Here is a 27,873-nt window from a genome sequence, read left to right as displayed (position 1 = left end):
TTATGTCTGTCTGTAACCGAAATCGCTGGTCGCTGATTGTCGCGGCCGCCAGGCCGCAACCATATATATATATATGAGAGAGGTATAATTTTACTTTTGTGCATGCTTCAGTAGTTTTCATGGGAGACTAGAAGCTGCAGTTCTTTGATCGCTTCTGCTGCACACAGGCGATCAGATTGCTTGTGTGTAGCAGAAATGCTCACTTGCTATGAGCGCCGACCACAGGGCGACGCTCAGCAATCTGGTGATGACAATCTTAGAGGTCTGCTGCAGACATTTGGTTCAGGCCGACACCGGTGATCCGTGATCATGTGACGGGGTCACCGATGGGCGGTAGTAGCGACACACTTCCAATAAGCGCAAGTTAAATGCTGTCAGAGATTGACAGGGGCATTTAACTAGTTAACAGCCATGGGTGAATCGCGATTCCACCCACGGCTGTTGCAGGCACATGTCAGCTGTATAGATCAGCTGTCATGTGACCGGGAAGGTGCGGGCTCAGCACTGGAGCCCGCACCAAACGGGGAGCCCGACATGGGCGTACTATTACACCACATTTTGGAAAGTGCTAAATCTCTTTACAACTATATAATGTAAATATACGTTATATTAGGCGCTGGGGGCATTTAAGCATGGATATAGACCACTGTAAAACAAAGCCCTACAACAATGTCACAGTTGCGTTTTCACCATTTTACCCAGCGTAGATATTTTCAGTACATTATATGGTAAAATGAATGGTGTCATTAAAAATGACAACTTGTCCTGCAAGAAAAACAAGCCTCCATACAGCTGTTAATAAAAGGAAAAAATATTATTGGGAAGAGCAAATGCACAAAAACAAAAAAATTGTCCTTTTCGATGATGATGGTTGTTGTTAATACTAAAATATATCTTTTATGTAGCAGTACAAATATTTGAATATGTACATGCAGTGTGTATAGAGTCTTAAAATGCCAGGGGGTGTGTCATGTAAAAAAAAAAAAATCATACCGAGAAGATTAATTTCAGAACCTTTTCCACGTTAGTCACTCACAATTGTACCATTCAGTTAAGATGCAAATATTTTCAGCTGGAAAAATAAACTAAAATAATGTGCACACCCTTAAGCTAATCCTCTTCTTTTTTTTTTTTTTTTTTTTTTTTTTTTAATTTTTTTTTTATTTTATGACTGCATTGTCTTTTTGTGTAGGATTCTATTAGAGTGGCACATCTAGAATTGTAAACCTTTGCCAACTTTTCCTTGCAGTAGCGCTCCAAATCTGTAAATTGAAGGACATCTCCTGTGTAATGCCCTCTTCAAGTCAACCAGCAGATTCAGGTCTGGGCACTGGCTGCACCATTCCAAAACTTTGGTCTTCGAGCAAAGCTATTCTTTTGTTGATTTGAAGGTATACTTAGGATTGTTGTTGTGCTGAAAGATGAAGTTCCTCTCTCTTCATCCTAAACTTTTTAGCAGAGGCATGAAGGTTTTTGTTGCCAAATTTTCAGATATTTGTAACTGTTCATAATTCCCTCCACCTAGACTAAATCCACAGCGCCAAAACATAATGTTACTTCCACCGTGCTTCACTGTGAGCATGGTGTTCTTTTGGTGATCTTCTGTGTTGGCATTGCACAAAGAATAATTTTTATTTCTTTAGCGCCGACATATTCCGCAGCACTTTACATTTCAGAGGGGACTTGTACAGACTATAGACATTACAGCAGAACAATAATCACATAGATCATAACAGATACCAAGAGGAATGAGGGCTCTGCTCGTAAGCTTACAATCTGAGGGGAAAAGGGGAGACACGAAAGGTGGGTGGTAACAATTGCCCTGATTGTTTGGACAAGCCATAATGTTAAGTGTGTAACAGTACGGACACAGAGCGCTAATAGATGCATAAAGCATGTGGGAACATGATACGGGGAACCTGGTTATGGTAAAACTTTTGACTGTGCCACACAGGGATAGTTAGGTTAATGTGTTGAGGCGGTAGGCCAGTCTGAATGAGTTTTCAGGGCACGCTTAAAATTGTAGGGATTGGGGACTACTCGTATTGACCTGGGAAGTGCATTCCAAAGAATTGGTGCAGCACGTGTATAGTCTTGGAGACGGGAGTAGGAGGTTCTGATTATCGAGGATGCTAACCTCAGGTCATCAGCTGAACTGAGGGCATGGGTAGGGTGATAGACTGAAACAAGGAAGGAGATGTAGGGTGGTGCTGAGCCATGGAGTGCTTTGTGGGTGAGGGCAATAAGTTTGTACTGGATTCTGGAGTGGATGGGTAGCCAGTGCAAGGACTGGCACAAGGTAGAGGCATCGGTGTAACGATTGGCGAGGAATATGATCCTGGCTGCAGCATTCAAGACAGATTGGAGGGGGGAAAGTTTGGTAAGAGGGAGACCGATTAGAAGAGTTACAATAGTCCAGACAAGAATGAATAAGAGAAACCGTAAGAATTTTTGCACAGTCAAAGGTAAAAAAAGGTCGAATTCTAGAAATGTTCTTGATATGCAGATAACAAGAGCGAGCCAGTGATTGGATGTGGGGGGTGAATGAAAGCTCGGAGTCAAGTATGACCCCAAGTCAGCGGGCATGTTGCTGGGGAGTAATAGTGGAACCACACACGGAAATGGCAGTGTCGGTTATAGGTGCATTAGTTGAGGGAGGAAACACAAGGAGTTCAGTCTTTGACAGGTTCAGTTTCAGATATAGTGAGGACATGGTTAGACACAGCGTTTAGACAATCGCCGGTGTTTTCTAGAAAGGCTGGTGTGATGTCAGGAGAAGAAGCGTATAATTGGGTGTCATCAGCATAGAGATGGTACTGGAAACCAAATCTACTGATTGTTTTACCAATAGGGGCAGTGTACAAGGAGAAGAGGAGGGGGCCTAGAACCGATCCTTGAGGAACCCCAACAGTAAGGGGAAGATAGGAGGAGGAGGAGGAGGAGGAGCCAGCAAAAGATACAGTAAAGGAGCGGTCAGAGATAGGAGGAAAGCCAGGAGAGAACTGTGTCCTTGATGCCGATGGAGCGGAGCTTAGTGAGGAGGAGCTGATGATCCACAGTGTCGAATGCTGTAGAGCAGGGGTCCCCAACCGCCGGTCCGCGGCCCAGCACCGGGCCGCTGTAGTGCCCTTGCCGGTCCGCGGACACAAGGGGAGCCAGGGGCGGTCAGTGGCGTAGCGGGGGCTGGGGCGGCGCGCAGCAGTTCTTAGCGGCGGCCAGGGAGCGATCAAGCAGCTCCGCTGCCTGCAAGAGGGAATAGCAGGAGCGGAGCTGCAAGGACCCGTCCACTGCGTCCAGCTTCCTGCCCGCCGCCCGCGCTTCCTGTCTCTGACTGACACAGAGAGGAGAGCGCGGCCGCTGCTGTGTCAGTGCGAGGAAGCGCGGGCGGCGGGCAGATGAGAGGAGAGAGGTGGTGTGTGTATGTATAATGTGTGTGTACATGTGTGTGTGTGTGTGTGTTGGTCTGTGTTTGTGTAGCCTGGCCCTGGAGGAGATGGGGACATGAGGAGAAGGCCATGAGGGGAGTGATGGAGAGACAGCAGTGATGGGGTGAAGGCAATGATGGAGAGATGGCAGTGATGGGGTGAAGGCAATGATGGGGAGAGGGGAGTGATGGGGTGAAGGCAATGATGGGGAGACAGCAGTGATGGGGTGAAGGCAATGATGGGGAGAGGGGAGTGATGGGGTGAAGGCAATGATGGGGTGAAGGCAATGATGGGGAGAAGGGAGTGATGGGGTGAAGGCAATGATGGGGAGACAGCAGTGATGGGGTGAAGGCAATGATGGGGAGAGGGGAGTGATGGGGTGAAGGCAATGATGGGGTGAAGGCAATGATGGGGAGAAGGGAGTGATGGGGTGAAGGCAATGATGGGGAGACAGCAGTGATGGGGTGAAGGCAATGATGGAGAGATGGCAGTGATGGGGTGAAGGCAATGATGGGGAGAGGGGAGTGATGGGGTGAAGGCAATGATGGGGAGACAGCAGTGATGGGGTGAAGGCAATGATGGGGAGAAGGGAGTGATGGGGTGAAGGCAATGATGGGGAGAGGGGAGTGATGGGGTGAAGGCAATGATGGGGAGAGGGGAGTGATGGGGTGAAGGCAATGATGGGGAGAGGGGAGTGATGGGGTGAAGGCAATGATGGAGAGATGGCAGTGATGGGGTGAAGGCAATGATGGGGAGAAGGGAGTGATGGGGTGAAGGCAATGATGGGGAGAAGGGAGTGATGGGGTGAAGGCAATGATGGGGAGAGGGGAGTGATGGGGAGACGGCAGTGATGGGGAGACGGCAGTGATGGGGTGAAGGCAGTGATGGGGTGAAGGCAGTGATGGGGTGAAGGCAGTGATGGGGTGAAGGCAGTGATGGGGTGAAGGCAGTGATGGGGTGAAGGCAGTGATGGGGTGAAGGCAGTGATGGGGTGAAGGCAGTGATGGGGTGAAGGCAGTGATGGGGTGAAGGCAGTGATGGGGTGAAGGCAGTGATGGGGTGAAGGCAGTGATGGGGTGAAGGCAGTGATGGGGAGAAGGGAGTGATGGGGTGAAGGCAATGATGGAGAGAAGGGGGTGATGGAGCACTTATTCAAAACCTATGGTGAGTTGAGTCACATTATAAATGTTATTTAATTATAAGTATGCACTGCTACACTACAACCGTGTACATAGCCCCGCCCCCTTATGACCAAAGCCCCGCCCCTGCCACACCTCCATCCCCACCCTGCCGGGCCATGGAAGAATGGTCTTGCTTGAAACCGGTCCCCGGTGCAAAAAAGGTTGGGGACCACTGCTGTAGAGAGATCCAAGAGAATTAGCATGGAGTAGTGACCGTTAGCTTTAGCTCTTAGTAGATCATTAGAGACTCTAGTGAGGGCAGTTTCAGTAGAGTGCGGAAACCGGATTGGAGAGGGTCGAGAAGAGAGGGATCAGACGGGAGTGGACCAGGCGTTCCAGGAGTTTAGAGATGAAGGGAAGATTAGAGACAGGTCTATAGTTAGCGGCACAGTTTTGGTCGAGGGATGGTTTTTTTAAGTAGTGGATGTATGATTGCATGCTTAAATAAGGAGGGAAAGATACCAAAAGAGAGAGAGAGAGGTTAAATATTTTAGTTAGGTGAGGGGTGACAGCAGGGGAAAGGGACTGGAGCAGATGTGACGGAAATGGGTCACTAGTGCAAGTGGTTGGGCGAGAAGATGCAAGGAGCCTGCTTACTTCTGTGACTGGAGTGAGCTAGATGCAGTGGGGGAGGGAGGACAGTGCATGGTATTAGATGATTGGGAGATAATTTCCTGTCGGATATGATACATTTTCTCTTTGAAGTAATTGGCCAGATCGTCAGCTCGAAGCTCTGTGGTTGGGGCCTGCACTCTTGGGTTGAGCAGGGAATGAAGAGTGTCAGAGATGTTTCGTGTTATTGGACAGTGAGCTGATGAGGGTGTTGAAATAGGTTAGTTTGGAGAGGTGAAGGGCAGTGTTGTATGTTCTAAGCATGAACTCATAATGGATGAAATCTTTGTGTAGATTGGATTTTCTCCATAGACGTTCAGCACACCTGGAACACTGCTGCAGGAAATGTGTTTGCAGGGTGTGCCAGGGTTGTCGCTGTCTTTGTCGTGTTGTTCTATGTATAGGAGGTGCAAAATCATCCAGGGCAGTTTGAAGTGGTTCATTGTAATGCTACAGTGCAGAATCAGGACATGAGAGGGAGGAGATATGGGCCAATGAAGACTGCAAGTTCATTGTAAGTTTCTGGGTGTTAATGGCCTGTATGTTTCTAGAAGTATGGACAGTGGGGGTGACCTGAGCGGGCTGGCAGTTCTTGATAGAATTAAAGAAGGTTGTGATCAGAGAGGGGAGTTTGTGAAATCATCCACTGCACAAAGCCGAGAGAAGACCAAATCGAGGGAGTTCCCGTCTTCATGCGTTGGAGAATTAGTAAGCTGCGAAAGGCCAAACGAGGAGGTTAGAGATAAAAGGTGAGTAGCAGATGGGGAGAGGGGAAGAGCAATGGGGATGTTGAAATCACCCATGATGAGGGTAGGCATGTCACAGGAGAGAAAATGTGGAAGCCAAGTGGCAAAATGATCCAGGAACTTATGGGAGGGGCCGGGGGGACGATACACTACCGCCACTCGCATGGAGAAGGGGGTGTAGAGTCTGACAGCATGGACCTCAAAAGAAGAAGACTAGTGAGGATACTTGAGGGATAACCTGAAAGGTACATTTTGGTGATAGGAGCAGACCAACGCCTCCACCTGCTCTTTTGTCTAATCCCCCATATGAAAGCAGTAGCGGTAGTGTCTGACTGCTGGATCCAGGTTTCAGTAAGAGCCAGAAGGTTAAGAGAATTAGAAAGGAAGAAGTCATGGATGAAGGAGAGTTTATTACACACTGAGCGAGAATTCCAAAGGGCACAATTAAGAGAGACAGATGGCATGCAGGGAATATTAATAAGATTAGAGGGGTTTCTGAGTGTAGCAGTTGGGGGGTTTGACTTTCTATAACATGGGGGACCAGGGTTGGGAGCAATGTCTCCTGCGACTAGGAGAAGTAGGATAGAAAGAGTGAGCAGATGGTTGAGTGATTTTGTGGGAGCGTCTCATGTTGAATGGTGGGACTGAATGGATCTGTGCAATTTAACAATGTTGAAAGAGTGTGAGTGCTATACATAGGAGAGGAAAGGAGTGAGGGGCCGATATGGATGGAGTGTGGAGAGTTAATGCCAGGGCGGTGGATGTGTGAATGCAGCAGCCAGGATATAAATTACACAAATGCATATGGTATATATTTGTTGTACTCCAAATGTACAGGGAGTAGATGTATATAAATGTCTTACCTGTCTCCTCCCCTGTCTAACTGCCATGTTATAACTGCCAGTACTTTGATAAACTGTACTTCGATAAAGTGTGCATTAATGCCCCCTGCATAAATGCTCCCCCAAGCTAGGTCTGAATATATAGGAATCTAAGGCTGAGATTTTTTTTCTCTCTCTTCTCGTTAATAAATCAATCTAAACTAAGACAGCAGGGCACAATAAAGGTAATTATCAGACAAACCAATGTCCAGGCCTACATGCATCATAAACCACTTTGAAAAGTTTCTTGACCTCAGAGCAAAAGGGGACAAGCAGAGTAAGTTGAAATAAATATATACCAGATATAAGCCGGCCTATAGTTCCCTGGGTCCACCTTTTTCCCCTTTTTGAAGATGGGGCCAACATTTGCTCTTCTCCAGTATCCTGTTTTGATGAATTGGCCTCATGGCTTTTGCTTTAAAATACAAATAAGAAAATGTCAGTAAAATTATACTAGAACAGCTAAACTACAGACTATTTAATATGAGTTTAGCTAATTTTGAACATAACCCCATCCAAAATTATAAAATGTTGTTCACACTTATGCAACTACATTTATTTATTTAAGTTTTACTTTTACCCCCCCCCCTTTCAAAAAGATTTGTTTTCTTACTGGATTTGTACACCTAATTGGTGGAAAACATTCTGAAATTCTTATTCCTGGTATGATTTCGTACTTAAGAAAAACCTGGCATTTTAACAGGGATGTGGTATCTTATAACCTGCGATACTGCGGCTATATTTTGCGTTACTTTACTAGTATATTGCAGTTGCAGCAGATTTGCACCACCGCCCATTTATTTCACTTGTAACGCCATGAAACTAGATCTGATTTATTTTTCCTTCTTATGAAAACTGGGCCTTTTAAGGTAGAGTAGGACACCATGGACGTCTGTACACAAGTAATTTATTTACTATACATTCTATAAAGTTACGTTTTGTTTTCCTCTACTTTTAGCTGGTGACCTCTGGTGTGAGTGCCTACAATCACACTTCTGTTACATTAGAATTTTTTGAAACTGTTGTGAGATATGAAAAGTTCTTCACGGTTGAGCCTATCCATATTCCTAATATTCTGGTAAGATACTAACTTGTTCATCTAAACTGAAACACACAAGTCAGTTCTTTGAAAACCCTGATTTACAAGCAATATATATAAATTGTGCTCATCAGGCTTTCTTGAAACCAAACCTCTTACTTTTCCAATACATTGTTTTTAGCATTTTGACTCCAGTTTATTTTTTTTCTCATCCTTATACAATGGGCCTAATTTATCAAAACTGTCTAAAATATACAAACTGCCCTTTTTTCGCTAATGGGAATCAGTCAGAGCTCCGTTTTAATTTCTTCCCAAATCAGTGTGACTGCTAGGACCCCCACCACTCCCAGCAGTGGTGGATCATGCGAGCCGCCTCCTCTTTCATTCTTGGAGTGCCGAACAGCAACCTAGCACAGTGCTCGGCTATCTCCTACGGTCCCTCTGAGAATGAATGGAGTGGCAATCCGCAAGACCGGCCACTGCTCAATTCACATGAGTTCGGTGGAGGTCCCATCGATCTTGAAGGGTAGTGGATAACTTCCAAACTTAAGTACCACTTTAAACTGCTCTGTTAAGATGAAAGTTGTGATGCTACGTGCTGGCGCTTGGCAGGTTAGTAATGCAATTACCTGCAGATTAAGCTGCTATCTGCAGGTTAATGGTATTTTTTCCTGGTGACAGGTTCCCTTTAAGGTCTAGCAGGCAGACCTTCGTCAAAAGGGAAGATTTTTTTTCCTAGTTAATATTGAATCCACAGAAGCTCCAAAAGTTTTTATTGTGATATGTCCTCCCTCAATGGGTCCGAAAACAGCAGAGTATCGTCTGCAATTATGGCAACGGTTTTGACCATATTGAAACTCCCATACTCTAAATTTATTCTCTTATTGCCGCTGCCAAAGGTTCAATTACTGTTGGGCACAGTATGGGTGATGGGTCATCCCTGTCAAGTTACTTTTTTCAGGGGGAAAAAATAATCTTACATTATGCCATTTGCTTTCCCTCTATCCTGTGTGACAGAGTAAAGCAATTGGAGACCCACAATAAACCCCTTATCAAAGCCCTTTTTGACAGCCTCTTTTTACCTTCGTATTCCTGGTGACTCTTAATATTAGACCAAATAGATGATTGACAATGGTGTGAGCGACTTGTTCTTATCCTCAGCACCCCTGGTATCGCCAGTGTTAGATCAATAAAAGGAAGCAAAAAGCAGCACATGCAGATGGCGTTCCTGGGTGCCTCCAAGGCAACAACCAAAACTCCATACACCAACCTAAAACGAAGGCGGCACACCAGTCCAAGGTGAAAAAAATGTGGTTATTTAATTGCCCAAAATGGCGACGTTTCGGCTCAGGATTTTGAGCCTTTCTCAGTATTCAGTCAGATAGACATAGTGGACAGCAGTGTGAGGGGGTTCTTCTAACCTCAGCACCACTGGTATCTCCAGTAATAGATTAGTTCAGTGTTCCCTAACCCTACTCATCTTGAGAGCCACATTCAACTCAAAGAAGGTTGCGAGCCCCCTCCCACAGTAGTTACACCCAGGTCCCCTATTACCAGTATAATAGGTTACACCAGGACAGAATACTTGCATCACCTTTCCCTCACTCGATATTCATACATCAAGCACTTCCACTATGCTAACGTTTCCCGTTTCAAGTACCCCCTCTATCTCTCTATCTGGCAGTATCATCCTATGTCCAGTTTAGTACTTGGTGTACTTCTGCGACCACAAGGCCAGTATATGCCCATCCAGATCTGTTCTTCTACTCATAAGTCACCATCTGAAGACCTGTCCTTCCCAGCTGTTTGCTAGACCTGGTGCCAAAGCACCTACCCCACTCACAGTAGTGACACCCAGATCCCCCTATTACTGATATGACAGGCAAAGCTTTTCCACTGAAAACACACCAAGGCAGTATGCCAAGCTCCAGGGTTTCCTATCTTACCCCATTCAGATCAGCTCTGTGCAAGTCACCATCTAGAGATGTACACTTAATAGCTGTTTGCTACACCTGGTGTTAATGCACCGAACTGGCAGACAGCTGCGAGCCACACATCACGGGCCTGCGAGCCACATGTGGTTCCCGAGCTACAGGTTGGGGATCACTGGATTAGATGGACATAGTGGACAGCAGTGTGAGAGGGCTCTTCTAACCTCAGCACCACTGGTATCTCCAGTATTGCTGTATTTTTTGGACTATAAGACGCACTTTTTTCCTCCAAAAATGTGGAGGATAATGGGGGGTGCGGTGCGTCTTGGGCTAGTTTCACACTAGCATTCAGGAGGGCTGCGGATGGCAGCCAACTTCCTCCTTTCTTCCTCCATGAAGCTCCGCCTACTGCCGCATGCGTCCAGCATTTCCCTGAGTACCTATCTTTAACATTGGGTACGCAGGGGCATGCATTGTATGCGGATGCGTCCACATGCGGCGGTTTGATGTGTGCGGCGACCGCACGGAAATGCAAAATTTTGCTTTTCCATGCGGTCGCCGCACACATCAAATCGCCGCATACAACGCATGTCCCTGCGTACCCAATGTTAAAGATAGGTACTAAGGGAAATGCTGGACGCATGCGGCAGTAGGCGGAGCTTCATGGAAGAAGGCTGCCATCCTCAGCCCTCCTCAACGCAAGTCTGAAACCAGCCTTACAGTCCGGATGTACTGACTCTGGCTATGGTGTGGAGGAGAGGGAGCAGCGGGTCACAGAGGCAGGAGCCTTCTGCTGCGGCTAACTCCTATGCCCGCTGCTAAAGAGAAATGAATATTCACTGCGTTCCACACCCATGGTCGTGAAGGGCATTGAATATTCATTTCTCTTTAGAGGCATCCTGGTATGATTGGTCCCATCCTTTCCTTATCCTGGACAGCAGTGTGAGAGGGCTCTTCTACCCTCAGCACCAGTGGTGTGTCCAAGTTTTAGTTCAGAATATCCTCTGGGAGCACATTTTCCTACAGAAGAAGGGAGGGAATGAAGCTTCCTACTGCATATACTCGCACGCCCCTCTCCTATTAACATTCTGGGACCGGTTTCTGGCCATGTAACAAGATGACAACATTTTTAATTCTGTTGTGATTTCCTAGACAATGTAATATTAATCTCTAAAAATAATTTTGCATGTCAGAATTCTTTTATAACTTTTGGAACATACGGTTATAAATTTCAGATGGCATTTTTGGATCACAGAGGTCTGCGCCATTCTAGTCCTAAAGTACGTAGTAGAACAGCTTACCTTTTTTCAAGATTTGTAAAGTCTCTTCAGTAAGTATTTCTGATAATCATATCAATATTGCTATTCTCTGTGTATTTACTGGCTCAATGTTCTATAGTATATTGATTGTGATTCCTTTCACAGTGAGTGTTTGCATGTCTGACTTTTTGTTTCATGTGCTGTGCTTTTGGTGTGGGGAAAAACGCAGCATTCTACTACAGTAGCAGCAAAATTAGTCAGATTTTTTAAATCTCATTTCAATGCTGCGTTTTTTTTTTCCCTTTTTGGTTTTTCGTTTTTTTTTTTTTTTGGTATATGCCGCACGCCACTTCATTATATTATCATTATTTATTTATTTTTTGGGCTCGCTTCAGTTTTGTTCTTTAAATTGTTATACAATTATTTATTTATATTTACACAATAGCAGTTCCATTATTTTTCTGTTTTCCCTGTTCTCTAGTAAACATATGAATGCCTTTGTGGAAGATATACTGAGTAGGATTCAAGATCTCCTCCAACTCTCGCCACCAGTGAGTTGCTCTACTTGTGTGATCGCATGAGTCTGCATGATCAGTTGAATAAACGTCACTAATGTTACTGGCTAAGAGGTTTTCTTACAAGTTCTCTGTGAGATAGTATGACAGCTTGGACAGTGTTTTCACGGCTGGGAGACCCAATGATAGTAAAAATATATTTAGGCACAAAAAAATTTAATTGGTCAATTTTTTTGTCTTCCATTTAATGAGGCCTTTTTAAGAAGTACTTTTTTTTCAGTGTATTGATTTTCAATTTTTATTTTTTTAAAGGAAAATGGTTTCCAGATGCTGCTCAGCAGTGATGATCAGCTCTTTATATACGAAACTGCAGGTGTGCTCATAGTAAATAGTGATTATCCTGCTGAACGCAAAAGTATTCTCATGAGGAATCTCCTTAATCCTTTAATGGAGAAGTTTAAGATCCTTTTGGAAAAGCTGGTCGTAGAGCAAGATGAGGAGCGGCAGACAGTTCTGGCAGACTGCCTTAATCACGCAGTAGGATTTGCCAGGTACGTTTCACTAGCAAGTGTTTGCATTTGTTGCACTTGTCTCCATAGGTTTCATCTATTTACATAAAGCATTTCCTTTGTTTACATGCTAGTGTAGTTTTGCAGTGCAGTTTTTGTAATGAGGTGCTGGGTCTGATGGGTTTTTCTTCTGTTCCCTGTAGTCGTACCAGTAAAGCTTTCAGCAATAAGCAGACAGTAAAGCAGTGTGGTTGCTCTGGAGTCTATTTGGACTGTTTACAAAGTTTTCTGCCTGCCCTGAGTTGTCCTGTTCAAAAGGAGATCCTCAGAGGAGGCGTTCGCACCTTCCTGCACCGTATGATCATCTGTTTGGAGGAAGAAGTGCTTCCTTTTATTCCTACAGCTTCTGAGCATATGCTAAAAGACTGTGAAGCAAAGGATCTGCAAGAATTCATTCCTTTAATAAACCAAATTACAGCAAAGTTCAAGGTAAATTTATAGAAAGGGATTTGTCCAATTTTACCTTCCTTTCTTACACATCTAGTTCCTTACAAATCCAGTTTGCAAGTTGCATTCTTTAGCACATTATACACCTCCACCATTGTGAGTATAAAATAAAACCTTCTCAACCCCCACTGGGGGTGGTCTTTGTTGTCCTTTCTCATTCTCTGATCCTCTACCAGAGGCCTGGGAGTTTGAGGGTTCTGCGCAGGATCTTAGTTGTTCCCAGTATTGCGCTTTTCTGGACAGAGAGCTCAGATGTTGCTCCTTTGCGAGATATATGTATCGTATTTTTCGCTTTATAAGATGCACCTGATTATAAGACGCACCCCCAAATTTGGTGAAGATAAAGAGAATTTTTTTTATGTTAAATCGAGGTGTCTTATAATGCCAGTGTCAGTCTTTCAAAAAAAAAAAATAAATAATATATATATATATCCCTCATCCTGGTACCTGTATAACCCCCATCCTGGTACATGGGGGGGGGCCCCCCCCCCCCATCCCATCCTGGATCTGTCCCCCCGGTCACTATTTGCCCCCCTGCTGATGGTGACACGCACACGGCCCCCCCCCCCCCCCCCGTTCCTATATTCCCCCCTGCTGGTATGGACATGGCCCCCTGTCCCAATAATCCCCCCTGCTGGCATGGACACGGGGACTCCCCGTCCCTATATTCCCCCCTGCTGGCAAGCACATCATAAAATAACAAACAACTCCCCTTCCGACGATGGCTCCCAGCTCCCCTGTGGCTCTTCCTGTGTCTGTGCTGACATCCAGGAGCTGCTTTATACAGGCACTTCATTGTAGCTTCAGGACCTTCCATCACATGACCGCAGTACTGCACACTTGGAGTCACATGACCGCAGGTCCTAGTGGTCATGTGATGGAAGGTCCTATATCAATAAAGATGGAGGCGACGTTTCGGTCTTGAGTGCAGACCATTCTCAAGCACTCAAGACTGAAATGTCGCCATATGGGCTATTAAATAAAACCTCTTTCTAAAATTTCATATGGTGTGCTGCCTCAATCTTTCTTGATTTTTAGTTAAAAAGATTGGTACGTGCCTGGGAGGCTTTGCACCCTACTTTTTCCTGTTCTGTTGTGAGATAGATATATATATATATATATATATATATATATATATATATATATATATATATACCGTGTGTATGTATGTGTGTGTATATATATATATATATATATATATATATATATATATATATATATATTAGTATCCCATTTGTAAGTCTAGTTCAGATAGTACTAATTCTTATTGAGGAGATCTAGCCTGCTGATATCAAAATATCCAGAAAAGGTAAGACATAATGTTGATAGAGGAGAAAGAGTACTATGAACAGACCATCCTCAGAAGAAAACAATTGCATGTTTAGGTTGATCTAAAATATATTAGAAGGGTTGACATTGTTTTCAAGAAAAAATTCCTTGACCACCTCACATTAGCATTACTAAGAAGTAGTCATTGAGATTGACAAGCATAATAAGTTCTTAGTGGCACATCATATGAAAATACTGCAGATCTGATTCTTAATATTGTGCTGTTTCCACCTTCTGTCTTTAGGCACAAGTCTCACCTTTTCTTCAGCAAGTCTTTATGCCCTTACTTCATGCCATATTTGAGGTTCTCGTCCGCCCATCTGAGGAGAACGACCAGTCTGCTGCACTTGATAAGCAAATGCTACGTAGGAGCTACTTTGCCTTTCTGCAAACAGTCACTGGAAGTGGGATGAATGAAGTTATAGCCAATCAGGGTAAGACTTATTTCTCAGCGGATTTTTGTGCTAATTTTCTGCCTCATTCCATGCCAAATTTCAATTTTTAAATAAAATTTAATTACATTTTTTTTCTCCTGATGTGACATGAATTTGAAATGAGAAGTGTCAGTACTTTGATTCTGTAAAATTGGTTCTCATTGGTTTCCAATAATTAGTCTAGTGCTCACTTGTATTACAATATGTAATAGCAGACATTACAAGTTTGGGTTAAGGCCGCAGTCTCCTACCCGTTCATTGTCGCATTGCGTGCTTATGTCTGAGTAGTAGGTAAGCTGTGTTCAGCCATTCCTGCAATGTAGCTATTCTTGAATGAGGCAAACAGACCAAAATGTAACTTCCTTATGAGCATCATTTTGCCAATCACACTAGTGTGGTAAAATACTGCTCTGATCTGTGACTACTGCTTACCTACAGTGCTTACACAGGGGCTCTAAGCTTGTCAGAAACTAACCTAGTCTTGATTTCCTCGTTATTGCTCCAGGATTTTGCTCACGGACATACCAGGAGTCGGTACATGGAACAATCATTTTTATTACAAAAAGATGATTGAGTAAAAGCTGTACATATACTAAGGAAAAATGTCAAGGCTCGGTTCAGGCGTGAATATGCAAAATGGTGTTTTTCAGCAGACTTTTATTAAAATTTTCAGCTATATGCCCCTTTTTTACATCCTTATGGTATGAGTTTTTCACACAAATCATGTAATCGTAAAAGGCCAAATACACTCAAATAATTGCAATGGACATGTGAAAAAACATATGACTTATGCTTGGTAACCCATGTTTGCACTTTTTTTTTTTTTTTTTTTTATCTCTATCTCTTCTCATCCCCCGATGAAGTTGTTTTTTTTTTTCCTTCCTCATTCTCGGGTCCTCTACCAGAGGCCTGGGATTTGAGGGGTCTGTGCAGGATCTTGGTTGTTCCCAGCATTGCACTTTTCTGGACAGAGTTCTGATGTTGCTCCTGGGATCTGTTGTAGCTATTTTCCAATCTTATGGGTGACAGTTCTTTTATCACCACTGGAATCACTGTTGCCTTCACCTTCCTCATCTTCTCCAGTTCTCCTTTTTAGGCTTGTTATTTTGCCTTTTTGAGCTGGATTCATGTACTGGTTCATATGGTTCTGCAGCTTGGTGGCTATGATGCCTGATGAGAAGTTTCCATGTTGTTGTAAGGCAGGTTATTGGGCGGTAGTTGGATGGGACTGTTCCTTTGTGAGGATCCTTCATGATCAGTACTGTTCTTCCTTGTGTTAGCCAAGCTGGATGGTGGCCTGCTGCTAACAGTTGGTTCATCTACTTTGCCATGTGTTCATGTACCGCTGTTAATTTCTTTAGCCAGTAGGTGTGGATCATGTCTGGGCCAGGTGCTGTCCAGCTCTTCATGTTCTTAACCTGCTGTTGGATGTCTGCTTTTGTAATGGCGACTTGTTCTTGCACTAGGTGGTTGCTGTGATTCATTCTCAGATCTTGCAGCCACATTGCACTGGTGTTGTGATTTTTTTTTTTTTTTTTTTTTTTTTTTTTCCTTCTCCCATATGTTCTTCCAGTATTGTTCAGTCTCTGCTATTGGTGGAGTTGCTGCCTTTGTGCTGTTACTCTGTAGTTGGGAGTACACCTTGGATGGTTCTTTGGAGAACAGGACATTTATCTTCATGGCCTCAACTTCTGCAGTGTTTCTCCCGAGTCTCGCAGCAAGTGCTGTGAGCCTTTAACAGTCACTCTCTAGGGCTTCCTTTGGGGTCAGGGCTTTGTACTTATCAATCTTGGTCTTATTCTTGAAAATAAGACCAAGTGCTCTTGTTTGAGCACTAAAGGGCCCTGTACATTATTATTATTATTATTATTATTATTATTATTATTATTATTATTATTATTATTTGCGCGCTTTACATGTGAGGGGTATACATAATCAAAAACAAGTACTGTAATCTTAATACAAGTCACGACTGGTACAAGAGGAGAGAGGACCCTGCCCGCGAGGGCTAACAATCTACAATACATGAGACCAAAGTTTGTTAAACAGCCAGTTTCAACTGGACCAGTTGAAATTTCTCCTTTGCCTCATTGGGGGACACAGATACTGTGGGTGTATGCTTCTGCCGCTAGGAGGCTGACACGAAGTGAAAAAAAGTTAGCTCCTCCGCCGCCGTATACACCCTCGCCCCTATTGCGGGCAGAAATCAGTTTTTTGATTAGTGTGCATGGAGGCACACGTCTGGTTTTTCGCCAGACTTTTTTTCATCTTTTTTCCCATGAGGATGAGACAGGGGCAACGGATCCTATTGAAAGGGTCTGATTTCCCCAAACCAACAACGGGCGAGCACGTTAACCTTAACCTGGTCCTAAGTGTTCTGCAGGAAGCTCCATTTGAACCGCTTCAGGATATCTTTGAGGTACCTTTTCCTGGAAAGTGGTGTTCCTAGTGGCCATCGCTTCTATCAGGCGGGTTTCAGAGCTGGCGACCCTATCCTGCCGAGCTCCGTTCCTCACTTTCCATAAGGATAAGGTGGTGCTCAGACCAGCCCCTCCTTTTCTGCCGAAAGTCGTGTCCTCTTTTTACATTAATGAAGATGTTGTCTTGCCTTCATTTTGTCCAGCACTGGGGCACCGTGTGGAAAAGGCTCTTTACACGTTACACCTGGTAAGAGCCCTTTGGAGGTACGTGTCGAGGACGGCACCCTTTCGTCCGAAGGACACGCTGTTCGTGCTCCCTGAAGGGCGCAGGAAGGGACTCTCCTCAAAATCGACCATAGCCAGATGGATTCGTTTAGTCCTACCGCATTAGAGGCACGCCGATTCCAGCAGGGATCAGAGTGCACTCTCCTCGGGCAGTGGGCGCCTCTTGGGCGCTTCGGCACCAGGCTTCGACGGAGCAGGTTTGCAAGGCAGCAACCTGGTCCAGCCTGCACACATTTGCCAAACATTATAATATCCAGACTCAGGCCTTGGCGGATGCGAGCCTGGGAAGAAGGATTCTCCAAGCAGCGGTGGCGCACCTTTAAACAAGAGGTGCAGGTAGCTTGGATCGGTGAGTCAATCTCCCACCCAGGGACTGCTTTAGGACGTCCCACAGTATCTGTGTCCCCCAATGAGGCGAAGGAGAAACATGGATTTTTGTGATAACTCACCGTAAAATCCTTTTCTCCGAGACGCTCATTGGGGGACACAGCACCCACCCTATTAGCCAGTTTGCTCTTGTTTTGTTTAATATGCATTTACTTATTTGATATAAGGGTGGTGGTGGGTTTTTTTTTGGACATGTTGTACCTGTATAAAGGCTGATTTGTTGTCCTCCTACTGCTTTGGCACCAAACTGATTTCCGCCCGCAATAGGGGCGAGGGTGTATACGGCGGAGGAGGAGCTAACCTCTTTTTCTCACTTAGTGTCAGCCTCCTAGCGGCAGAAGCATACACCCACAGTATCTGTGTCCCCCAATGAGCGTCTCGGAGAAAAGGATTTTACGGTGAGGTATCGCAAAAATCCATGTTTCAAGCACGTTGAATTCTTTTAAGTTAAGTCGATACTGTTGTGTGATAAGTGATCTAGTACAATGTTTCTACTTTCACCACCGCCGCATAAAAATCCAGATTGAACAAGCTGTTGTTTTCCAGAGATAAATTCTGTATGAAAGTTTCAGCGTTGGAGACAGCAGGAATAATGGGTGTTGGTCAGGGCGATTACAGATGTATGTATACAAATACCCAGAAGCCACACTTCCTTTCTTCAATGAACTTAATAAAACCTGTTCTTGTATTTATCTGCAGTTCTTCCCTTTTTATACAATTTTTCCCTCATTTTCTAACACAAACTCTGAGGCTAATTAGATTATCTGTTCTGGTCTTGGTGCAGACAGTTTTTCAGACTTCTCTTCCTTTTGTTATGCGGAAGAAAAGCCACAAAGCTGAACACTCCGGTTCAGACATTTGTCATGTGCAAGCTGTAACATGTACAGTAAACTATGGTAACACCATCAAAGGAAGCCAAAAACCGTTCTCTCACAAGCCATATGTATCAATCTAATGCAAAACCCAAAGAAATGAAGTGGAGGATAAGTTGGAATACATGCAACGTATAGTAGTATGTTCACACTGGCCATTAAACAAAATTAACACGTACCCTGCTGTAAGAAAGTAAAAGGCAATAGTGCATATAAATAACATAGGGTACTTGCTGAACACTGTTTTTCATTAAATAAAAAAAAATCAAAAAAGCCAGCGCCAAGGTGTGCTCAAACGTAGCAGACCTAACCTCTAGTATAAGTTTAGTACCATCCCAATTGGGTACACCTTGGCGCTAGTGGGATGGCTTTTACCTTAGGATATATATAGATGAACAGAGATACAGATATATCTCTCCTTTTTAGATATTTCGATAGATATAGAATAGTATTCCTACTGCCATCAGAGCTGTCTGGAAATGTCTTTTTACTCTGTCGTCCATGACAGCACCACCTGAGAGAGGGGATCCGCCCTACGGGAACAGGAAATCCTACAGATACATAAGGGCGGCACCTCTCCCATGCATCAGTTGGTTTCCTGTTCCTGGAGGACAGGATTCCCTACAGATCATGCCATCATGGATGAAGGAATCCCCAGGCCGGCTGTCCGACTCAGGTAGCGGGGGGGGGTTCCTACCTCGGGCAGTGCGGAGTCCCCTGGAAGCGCCACGGTGACCCGCGCAGGGTTTCATGACAGTGTGCGGGCAGGTGGGAGCGGGGTCCGTTGGATGCCCGTCTCCTGCGCCGGCTGGTAAGTAGGCTTCCCTCCCCAGGATTCCAGTCCTTGTCCCGGCTGCTGCGGCTCCCCTCGCCTGGATCGCGGTCGGGGCCGTGCGGCTGCGCTTCGGTGGCGCTCGGGGAGCATTGGGTGTCTGTGGCGCCGGTGGCCTGCGCATCCTCGCGTGGGCCGGGGGTGGTGCGGGTGAGAGGCGGGGCCAGTGGCGCCGGTGGTCTGCGCATCCCCGAACCGGATGTGGCGGGGGCGGTGGCCTGCGCGCCCAGACTGGAAGTGGCGCAGCCGGTGACGTTGATGACCTGCGTGTCACCACGTGCGCCCGGACTGGAAGTGGCACGGGGGGGCGGGGCTGGTGGCGCCGGACCGGATGTCGGGGCCCGCCGGCTTTTCTCTCCCCGTGCGTCGCGGGCGCCGTTAGAGCGTTGGGGGCGGGGGGCGCGGCATGCGGGGGGTGGACGTCAGGGAAAATGGGGGGGGAGGGGCGAAAATCAGCCCCTGGCCACGTCATCTGCGGACCCGGATTTCCGGGGGGGAGAAAAAGGGCACAGATGCTCTGCCGAGCGGCTTCAAGCTCGGAGGCAGGATGGACGAGCCGGAAGCTCCCATGCCACAGCTGGACAAAGAGCAGGAATGTACCTCAGAGAGGTCCCAAACCAGCTCCCAGCAAAAGAAGAAACGAACTGGACAATCCGGCCATAGAAGTTCCTCCAGGCCGAAGGATCCAGCTCGCCCCCCCCCCCCCGTGATCCGGTACCTACGCCTTCTGCTCAGGGTAGGAGATCTTCGTGTATGTGCCCTGATGCAGTGTTCCCCTTTTGTTTTTCCTCCTATAGGGGAAGAAATGTACCGACAAGGCAAAAAAAACAGGGAATGCGCCCTTTGTAAATGCCCCTTGCCGGATGCCTACCCTAAGAGGCTGTGCCAGTCATGCATATGGCAGACGGTAAAAAAAAAGGGGGGGGAAAGGGGGGCTTAGTCCCAAAGAGTTACAAGCATACTTCCTTGCTCTGTCCTCCCTCCTGTAGGTGGCAGATGAGACCCCTGACTTCGCTACAAGTCAGGGAGATAATCAGAGCGGAGGTTAAAGCCCTAAAATCTGTACCCCAGGGGGAGTCGTCTAGGAAGAGAAAGAGGGAGAGCTTCTCAGAGTCAGGCTCTTCAGCAGACCCTAGAGGGAACAAAGACTCCTCCACCTCCGCGTTCGCATCCTCTTCAGAGGAAGACTCCAGCCGTTTCTGCCTAAGTCTTGACCAAGTGGACAAGCTAGTCAAGGCAGTTAGGGCTACCATGGGGCGTAACAGACGCCAGACCTGAACGGTCAGCGCAGGACCTAATGTTCGGGGGTTTAGACCCCAGGAAACGTAAGACGTTCCCGTTAAACGACAAGGTCCAAAATTTGATTACTAAAGAATGGAGAAAACCGGAAAGGAAGGGCTCCCTACCACCAGCCTGTAAACGGCGATATCCATTTGAGGACCCTATGGTGAATAAATGGGACAAAGCCCCGAAATTGGATGCAGCAGTGACTAAGGCGTCCAAAAAATCCACTATTCCCTTTGAGGACATGGTCTCTTTGAAGGATCCGCTGGATAAAAAGGCGGACTCCTACTTGAAAGGCACATGGGAAATGTCAGCTGGCGCCCTGAGACCGGCGGTCGCAGCTACCTGCACGGCCAGATCTATGATGGTCTGGTTGGACCAATTAGAAACACAGCTAGTGGACAGAGCCTCGAAGGGAGTCTATCATAAAAACCCTACCTACCATCCAGGATGCGGCAGCCTTTTTAGCCGACGCTTCAGCAGATTCTGCGAGAATGGCGGCCAAGGCCGCAGGGCTTTCGAATGCAGCCCGACGGGCTATATGGCTGAAATGCTGGCCCGGGGATATCCAGGCCAGATCCCGGCTTTGCTCCATCCCATGTGAGGAAGAATATTTATTTGGACCCGTCCTAGATGAACTCCTGGAGAAGGCTGGCGATGATAAAAAGAAATTTCCTTCCCTACCCACCACTTCTTATAGGCGTCCCTTTGCTAGGAAGAGATTTTTTCGGAGGAGGTCGTCCAGGGACCGGGGCAGATGGGAAGAAAAGAAAAGGTACCGGTTTTATGTTTGGAGGGGGACGCCAAGAAGCATCCCGTGAGTCCAAGAAACCTCCCCAATGACTAGAGGCCCCGGTGGGAGGTAGACTATCGGCCTTCTACCCAGCCTGGTCGCGGATCTCGAACAGTAACTGGATCTTGGGTTGGTGGCCGCAGGCCTAAAGCTCGAATTTGCCTGTGTCCCCCTGAACAGCTTTAGAGCCACTCCGCTTAGATCTTCCTTGGCGGAACAGACTGCCCTAGAAACTGAGGTTATTGATCTATGCCAGAAGGGGGTACTGACAAAAGTACCAGAAGCAGAGAAGGGCGAAGGCTTCTACTCCCAACCTCCACCCCCCCATCCCCTATTTTTGGTCCGTAAACCGGATAATTCCTACAGGACCATAATTAATCTGAGGGCGCTTAACAAATACCTAGTCCTTCGACCTTTCAAAATGGAAACGATCAGCTCCACAATAAAGTTGCTGTTTAAAAATTGTTTTATGGTGGTGTTGGATTTAAAGGACGCTTATTACCATATACCCATCTATGCGCCTCATCAACGTTTCCTTAGAGTGGCAGTTCATTTGGAGGGGTTGTTACAGCATTTCCAACATGTCGCCCTTCCCTTTGTTATAGCAGTGGCCCCCTGGGTGTTCACTAAAGTTATAGCGGAAGTTATGGCCCATCTACGGGAGGCAGACATCCTAGTAATCCCCTACCTGGATGACTTCCTAATTGTAGGAAAAACAGCAGCCCACCGTCTGGATCAATTGCAGAAAGCAAAATTGGCTTTAGAAAGGTTAGGGTGGCTATTAAATATCAAGAAGTCCCGTCTACAGCCCATGAAGGTCCAGCAGTTCTTGGGCTTAACCCTTGATTCACAAAATCAGGAATGTCGTCTTCCTCCCAATAAATTGGTCCGCCTACGCCAGCAGGTCTTGAACGCCTCTAATAGCCCTTCCATGTCTCTCAGGAAGGCAATGTCCCTCCTGGGTTCTCTCTCATCCTGCATCCCCGCGGTCCTGTGGGCCCAGTTCCACACTAGGGTGCTACAGGGCGAGGTTTTACGCCACCAAAAAATCCTGGGCGGGTATCTAGAAGGTCGGTTGACTGTCGCAACACACTTTGAGATCACTTGAGTGGTGGCTAGACGAGAACAATCTAGCCAGAGGAGTACCCTGGGAATATAACATAACCCAGGTAGTCACCACGGACGCAAGCCCTATGGGTTGGGGGGCCCACATGGGGGGGAAACCTTTTAATTCAAGACCTGTGGGATAGTCATCAGTTGGAAATGTCCTCCAACCTAAAAGAGCTAACAGCCTTAGAGTATGCAGTTAAAAACCTTGTGTATCTACAGGGGCACCATGTTCGTATATTCTCCAACAATCAGGTCACCGTGGCTTACATCAACCACCAAGGCGGCACTCGGTCCAAGCCCCTGATGGAGGTAGCAGAACGGCTGTTCCAGTGGCAGAGCAACATCTCCTGTCTTTAACAGCTCTACACATAAAAGGAAAGGAAAACGCCAGGGCAGACTTCCTCAGCCGCAACCTCCTAAAGCAGGGAGAATGGTCCTTAAAAGCGTCCATCTTCAACCAGATAGTACAGAAATGGGGACAGCCAGAAGTGGACCTCTTCGCCACCAGAGAAAACAGGAAAGTGCCTCAGTTCTGCTCCCTGAATCCCAGGGAGAACCCTCTGGCAGTAGATGCTCTTTTAATCAAATGGGACTTCAGGCTAGCATACGCCTTTCCTCCCCTGACTCTACTACCCTTGGTGATGAGGAAAGTCAGGAAGGACAAAGCAAGGGTTATAGTGATCGCCCCCTTTTGGCCCAGGAGGGCATGGTTCTCTTGCCTGAGGACCATGTCGGTATCCGACCCTTGGGTCCTACCAGACATCCCAGACCTCCTGTCCCAGGGTCCAGTTTACCATCCTCAGGTAGCTGGCCTACATCTGACGGCGTGGATTTTGAACGGGCACTGCTAAGAGGTTTTTCCCCGGCCCTAATTAACACCCTGCTTAAAAGCAGAAAGCCGGTTACAACAAAAATCTACGTCGGGATCTGGAAGAAATTCCTTCAGAGTTCAGGGGTAGTAGCTGGACAGCCCACTCTCATAGCGCAGATCTTAGAGTTCTTGCAAAAAGGTCTGGATTTGGGACTCTCCACCAGCACCCTCAAGGTACAGGTGTCGGCTCTTGGGGCACTGTTCAACTGCAACATCGCCAATAACCATTGGATCAATAGGTTCATTAAAGCAACAGGCAGGTCCAGACCGTTAGTGAAAAATAAATTTGTCATGGGATCTAAACCTAGTTCTTACAGCCATGACAGAGGCCCCTTTTAAACCTATATCATCAGCCTCCACGTAAAACCTATCCCTTAAAGTGGCTCTCCTGGTGGCGTTGACATCTGCCCGTAGAGTGAGTGACATCCAAGCACTATCTAGACTCCCTCCTTACATACAATTCAGGGTAATTCTTACACCTGATCCAGCATACCTGCTTAAAGTAGCCTCCAGTTTCCATAGAACTCGGGTGATAGTTCTTCCATCCTTCCTCCCTAATCCCACGAACGATAAGGAAAGGAAATTACACACGCTAGATGTTAGATGTCTCCTAGAGTACCTGGCAGTCACCAACCCCTGGAAAAAAGATAATGCCTTATTTCCTATCAGGGCACTAGAAAGGGCCTTAGAGCTTCAAAAAGTTCGCTAGCGAGATGGATTAGGGAGGCCATTTCTTTAGCATACACCTCAAAAGGCAAACCGGCCCCTGGCAGGCTGAGGGCGCATTCCACCAGGGCCATGGCAACTTCGTGGGCCGAGAGATCGGAGGTCTCAATCGACCAAATATGTAAGGCAGCTACTTGGTCCTCTCCGAGCACCTTTTATAACCATTATAGACTAGACCTGGGTGCTTCCTCAGACCTCTCCTTTGGTGTCAGGGTTCTGCAGGCTGTAGTCCCTCCCTAAAGTAATTATTACTCTCTGTAATTCTCTCAGGTGGTGCTGTCATGGACGACCGAATAAAGTCGTAGTTACTCACCGGTTAACGGTATTTTTCGGAGTCCATGACAGCACCCGTATATTCCCTCCCTTTAGTTTAATTTGGGTGTGCACTCCTTCCTCTTGTATGTACACGGGTAATTGATAGTCGTGTAGAGTATTGTATATAAATTATGCTATTAACCATTGCGGTCCTCTTGTGCTCTGTAAACCAACTGATGCGTGGGAGAGGTGCCGCCCTTATGTATCTGTAGGATTTCCTGTTCCCGGAGGGCAGATCCCCTCTCTCAGGTGGTGCTGTCATGGACTCCGAAAAATACCGTTAACCGGTGAGTAACTACGACTTTCCGCTCTCCATGTTGAAAACGTGACCACTTGTCCACATATGGTGGAGTTGTCAGGGTGGTTTTCAGTTGAATCAGATTCAGGCACCATCACTATATGGGCACGATTGGTAATCTGGCAGTCATGCTTTATACTGTTGTTTTTGATTCTATTTACATTAGTCAGTTCTCTATTTACCTTTCTGTGTATATAAGATGTGGTCATTACTTCTGTTGGTAATCTGCTATATTTAATATGTCAGGTGCTTGAACAATCTGACTTTACTGTTAGGTGTGGTCCATTTACATGAGAAGATAAAAACCATTATCTTAACCCTTTCCTTTCTCTCTTGTGTACAGGTGCTGATAATGTGGAACGTGTTTTATTCACAGTAATTCAAGGGGCTGTAGACTACCCAGATCCCATTGCTCAAAAGACCTGTTTCATCATCCTTTCCAAGCTGGTTGAGCTTTGGGGTAAGATCTTGGACTTGAGACACGTGAATTTTGTTTCATTCTAAGTATTCAACAAAGAACTTTGTCTTCTGTAGGTGGAAAAGACGGACTGGTTGGCTTTGCAGATTTTGTCTACAAGCACATTGTCCCTGCTTGCTTCCTTGCTCCATTGAAGCCTACATTTGACCTTGCAGATGCCCAAACAATACTGGTAAGTTATGAATAATGTAGGCCAGCCATATTTAGTAAAGATGCCACAGTAATGACACAGCATATTCCTTCTTGGAGTAGTGTCGAACAAACGTGGGGACTAGCGGACACTATATGGGTTAAAAACTGGTTAGGGGACAAGTGGTTCTAAAATTGTACATTCTCTAAGGCTATGTGTGCACGTTGTGTATTTGCTGCGTATTTGCTGCATTTTTACGCATGTAAATGGTCCAAAAAACGCACTGGAATACTTATGCAAGGTAATTCAATGATAATCCAGAAGGGTTGTGCACACGATCAGTAAATTTCAGTCCATATTTGCAGCATTTTATTTTCTGCAGCATGTCCATTCTTTTTGCATTTTGGCCTGCGTTTTTGACCCATTGAATGGACAGGAAAAAATGCATGCAAAAAATGCACCAAAATCGCAGAAAATAACACGCGTTTTCTGCTGTGTTTTTTCTGCCAAGAAATACAGAAACCTTGCAGAAATTTCTGCAAGCAAATACGCAACGTGCTCACATAGCCTAAATGTGCTATAGTCTATGCTATTGATTTTGGGTCTATTAATGGCTGCAGCGCTGTCGGTGAGGTCGGCACTGGAGACAATAGCAGACACTGGAAGCGGCTATGGAAAATCAGTGCTGGAACCAAGAATGGTGAGTCAAGCGCAGTTTATTTTTTAAGACAGTCTGCAGCTGGGGAACAAAGGTTTTCAGAAACTGAAATGTATTGGGCATTAAAGAACAGGAAAAGGACCATTTTGTTTGCAAGCCAAGCTCAACTACTCAATATCAAGCACCAGCTGCAAAAGCAAACAAAATGTTAAGGTGTATAAAAATAGAAAATCCTGTGATCCAAATGTTTACCATCTAGTATATGGGATTAGGTTTTGGGCGGACAATTGAATTATTACATGGTTTGGAAGGTCTCTCCTGTAACAAAGGTGGACATTTCCGCTTTGAACACAGACACCTCGGGTTATTCTCATTTATATGTATAACATGCATGTGTGGCCAACAGAAAGGACTGGCACAGAATTTATCCCTTACCAAGGACCTGGGGACATTCAGTACGTGTAGAGGAAAGGCGTTTCCAACAGTTAACTAAAAAAAGGTTCTTTACTCATAGTATCTGCCTTTCACCACCTCTTGCAGTTGAGTTTTCCACAAACTGACTGCTATATTTGCATTTAGAAAATGGCTGAATGCTTTTCTAATTACCTTTGGCGTTGTGTGTTGTAAATCTATTGATAGATAATGTATATTATATATCCTGAAAAGATGATATACTTGCAAATCTTTGTAGTTTTTAGACACATGGCAGTGACTTTATGGTAAAACCGCCTAAAATGGTTGTAATCCAGAAATTCCGCATTTGAAAGTGGGTTTCCACTACTACTTGATTCCCTTTTATATGTCTTAACTCTCTTCCTAACAATCAGTTTTCTAAAATACTTTTTATTACCTGCCCTGTTTTTGTCCGATCTGGGAACCGGATGAAATTAGAAGAGTGCATCATTGGTGGGGCCAGGGCTACCTTTCAGTGAGTAGCACCAGCCCAAGCATGCATGCTCAGATCAAACTTCACTCTTCTTCCCTACTTGGATCCGGCCGGAGCTATGGAGGGCCGACCCTTCAGTTGATAACCGCTGATTTGTTAGTAAAAAGCATTTCACAGCAGTTTTCAGCAGAATGAGCAGGTGCTTCAAAGAATCAAGGAGGAACCAAGTTTTATCTGAGTTTGGCCATGGACGGTGCAGAATGCAAATTCTTTAGAGCACTGGTCCTTCCACTGACAAGCTCTGTGATATGCTTTCTAATGACTGGCAGCACATCGCAGCGCTTTTCAGCTGAATGGTCAGTGCTCCAATGTATCGGCAGAGTTGTTAGGTTTCATTCTCCTCCTTTGCTTGAATCCTTCTGATGCATTGAAGCTTTAGCCCCATCTGAAAAGCATTGTGATATTCTTTCTGATAGCAAGCAGCACTTGTGAACTGAATTAACGGCTCTAAATAGCTTCATCAGGAGTAAAGTAGAGGAGGAGAGTGAGGTTGGTGATCTGAGCATGCATGCTTAAACTACTGTCGCTCATTAAAAGGTAGCCCCATCCCCACTGATGATGCGCCCTTCTCATTTCATCCTGTTCCCAGATTGGAAGTGGCAGAGCCTGCATGACAGAGGAATAGATGACCCACATAAATGCGCTCACAAAAACAGCATATGTAATAAGAAAACTGATTGTTTGGAACATCTAAAACATATGAAAGGGGGTCAAATGTTAGTGTAAAACCCCTTTCATTTTAGTTCCAAAGGTTTCGTTGGTACAAGGAATCCGTATCAGATTGGTGGTGGTGTGACACCCTGCAGCCCAGCTGTCCTCTGTAGCGGCAGCATCTGAAAGTGTTCAGCTTGAGTGCAACTACAACAATCCATCAATCTGTATAGTGGCTATGGCTGGGTACTGCACATCCCTGCATATTCATATGAATAGGTGTGGATCTGTAGTACCACACTGCGGCCACTACACTGTTGTCAGAGCTGTGTGTTCCTGTTTGGAGCTGTTAAAGGGACTGTGCCATCAAAAAAAAAAAAAAAAATTTTTCAGCAATTGAAAAAATGTAAAGAATTAATGTTTTAAATTTTCTTAAATATTATCATTTG

General features: G+C 45.7%; 1 protein-coding gene across 1 annotated transcript in view; it reads left to right on the top strand.

Moving 5' to 3' along the window:
• The window catches only part of XPOT (exportin for tRNA), a 127,559-nt gene that overhangs the window by 60,851 nt on the left and 38,835 nt on the right, over window positions 1-27,873 (top strand). The window contains exons 14-21 of the mRNA XM_073555439.1: window positions 7,804-7,923; window positions 11,051-11,145; window positions 11,556-11,625; window positions 11,902-12,140; window positions 12,302-12,587; window positions 14,179-14,368; window positions 24,905-25,021; window positions 25,096-25,211. Coding sequence (XP_073411540.1) covers window positions 7,804-7,923; window positions 11,051-11,145; window positions 11,556-11,625; window positions 11,902-12,140; window positions 12,302-12,587; window positions 14,179-14,368; window positions 24,905-25,021; window positions 25,096-25,211 — 1,233 coding nt within the window. The remainder of the gene's footprint in view (window positions 1-7,803; window positions 7,924-11,050; window positions 11,146-11,555; window positions 11,626-11,901; window positions 12,141-12,301; window positions 12,588-14,178; window positions 14,369-24,904; window positions 25,022-25,095; window positions 25,212-27,873) is intronic.

The sequence above is a fragment of the Dendrobates tinctorius genome, unplaced genomic scaffold (assembly GCF_039654945.1).
Source record: "Dendrobates tinctorius isolate UK_male_01 unplaced genomic scaffold, ASM3965494v1 ptg000224l, whole genome shotgun sequence".
Taxonomy (NCBI): domain Eukaryota; kingdom Metazoa; phylum Chordata; class Amphibia; order Anura; family Dendrobatidae; genus Dendrobates; species Dendrobates tinctorius.
The sequence above is the reverse complement of the archived record's forward strand: the minus strand, read 5'-3'. Positions and strand labels throughout refer to the sequence as shown.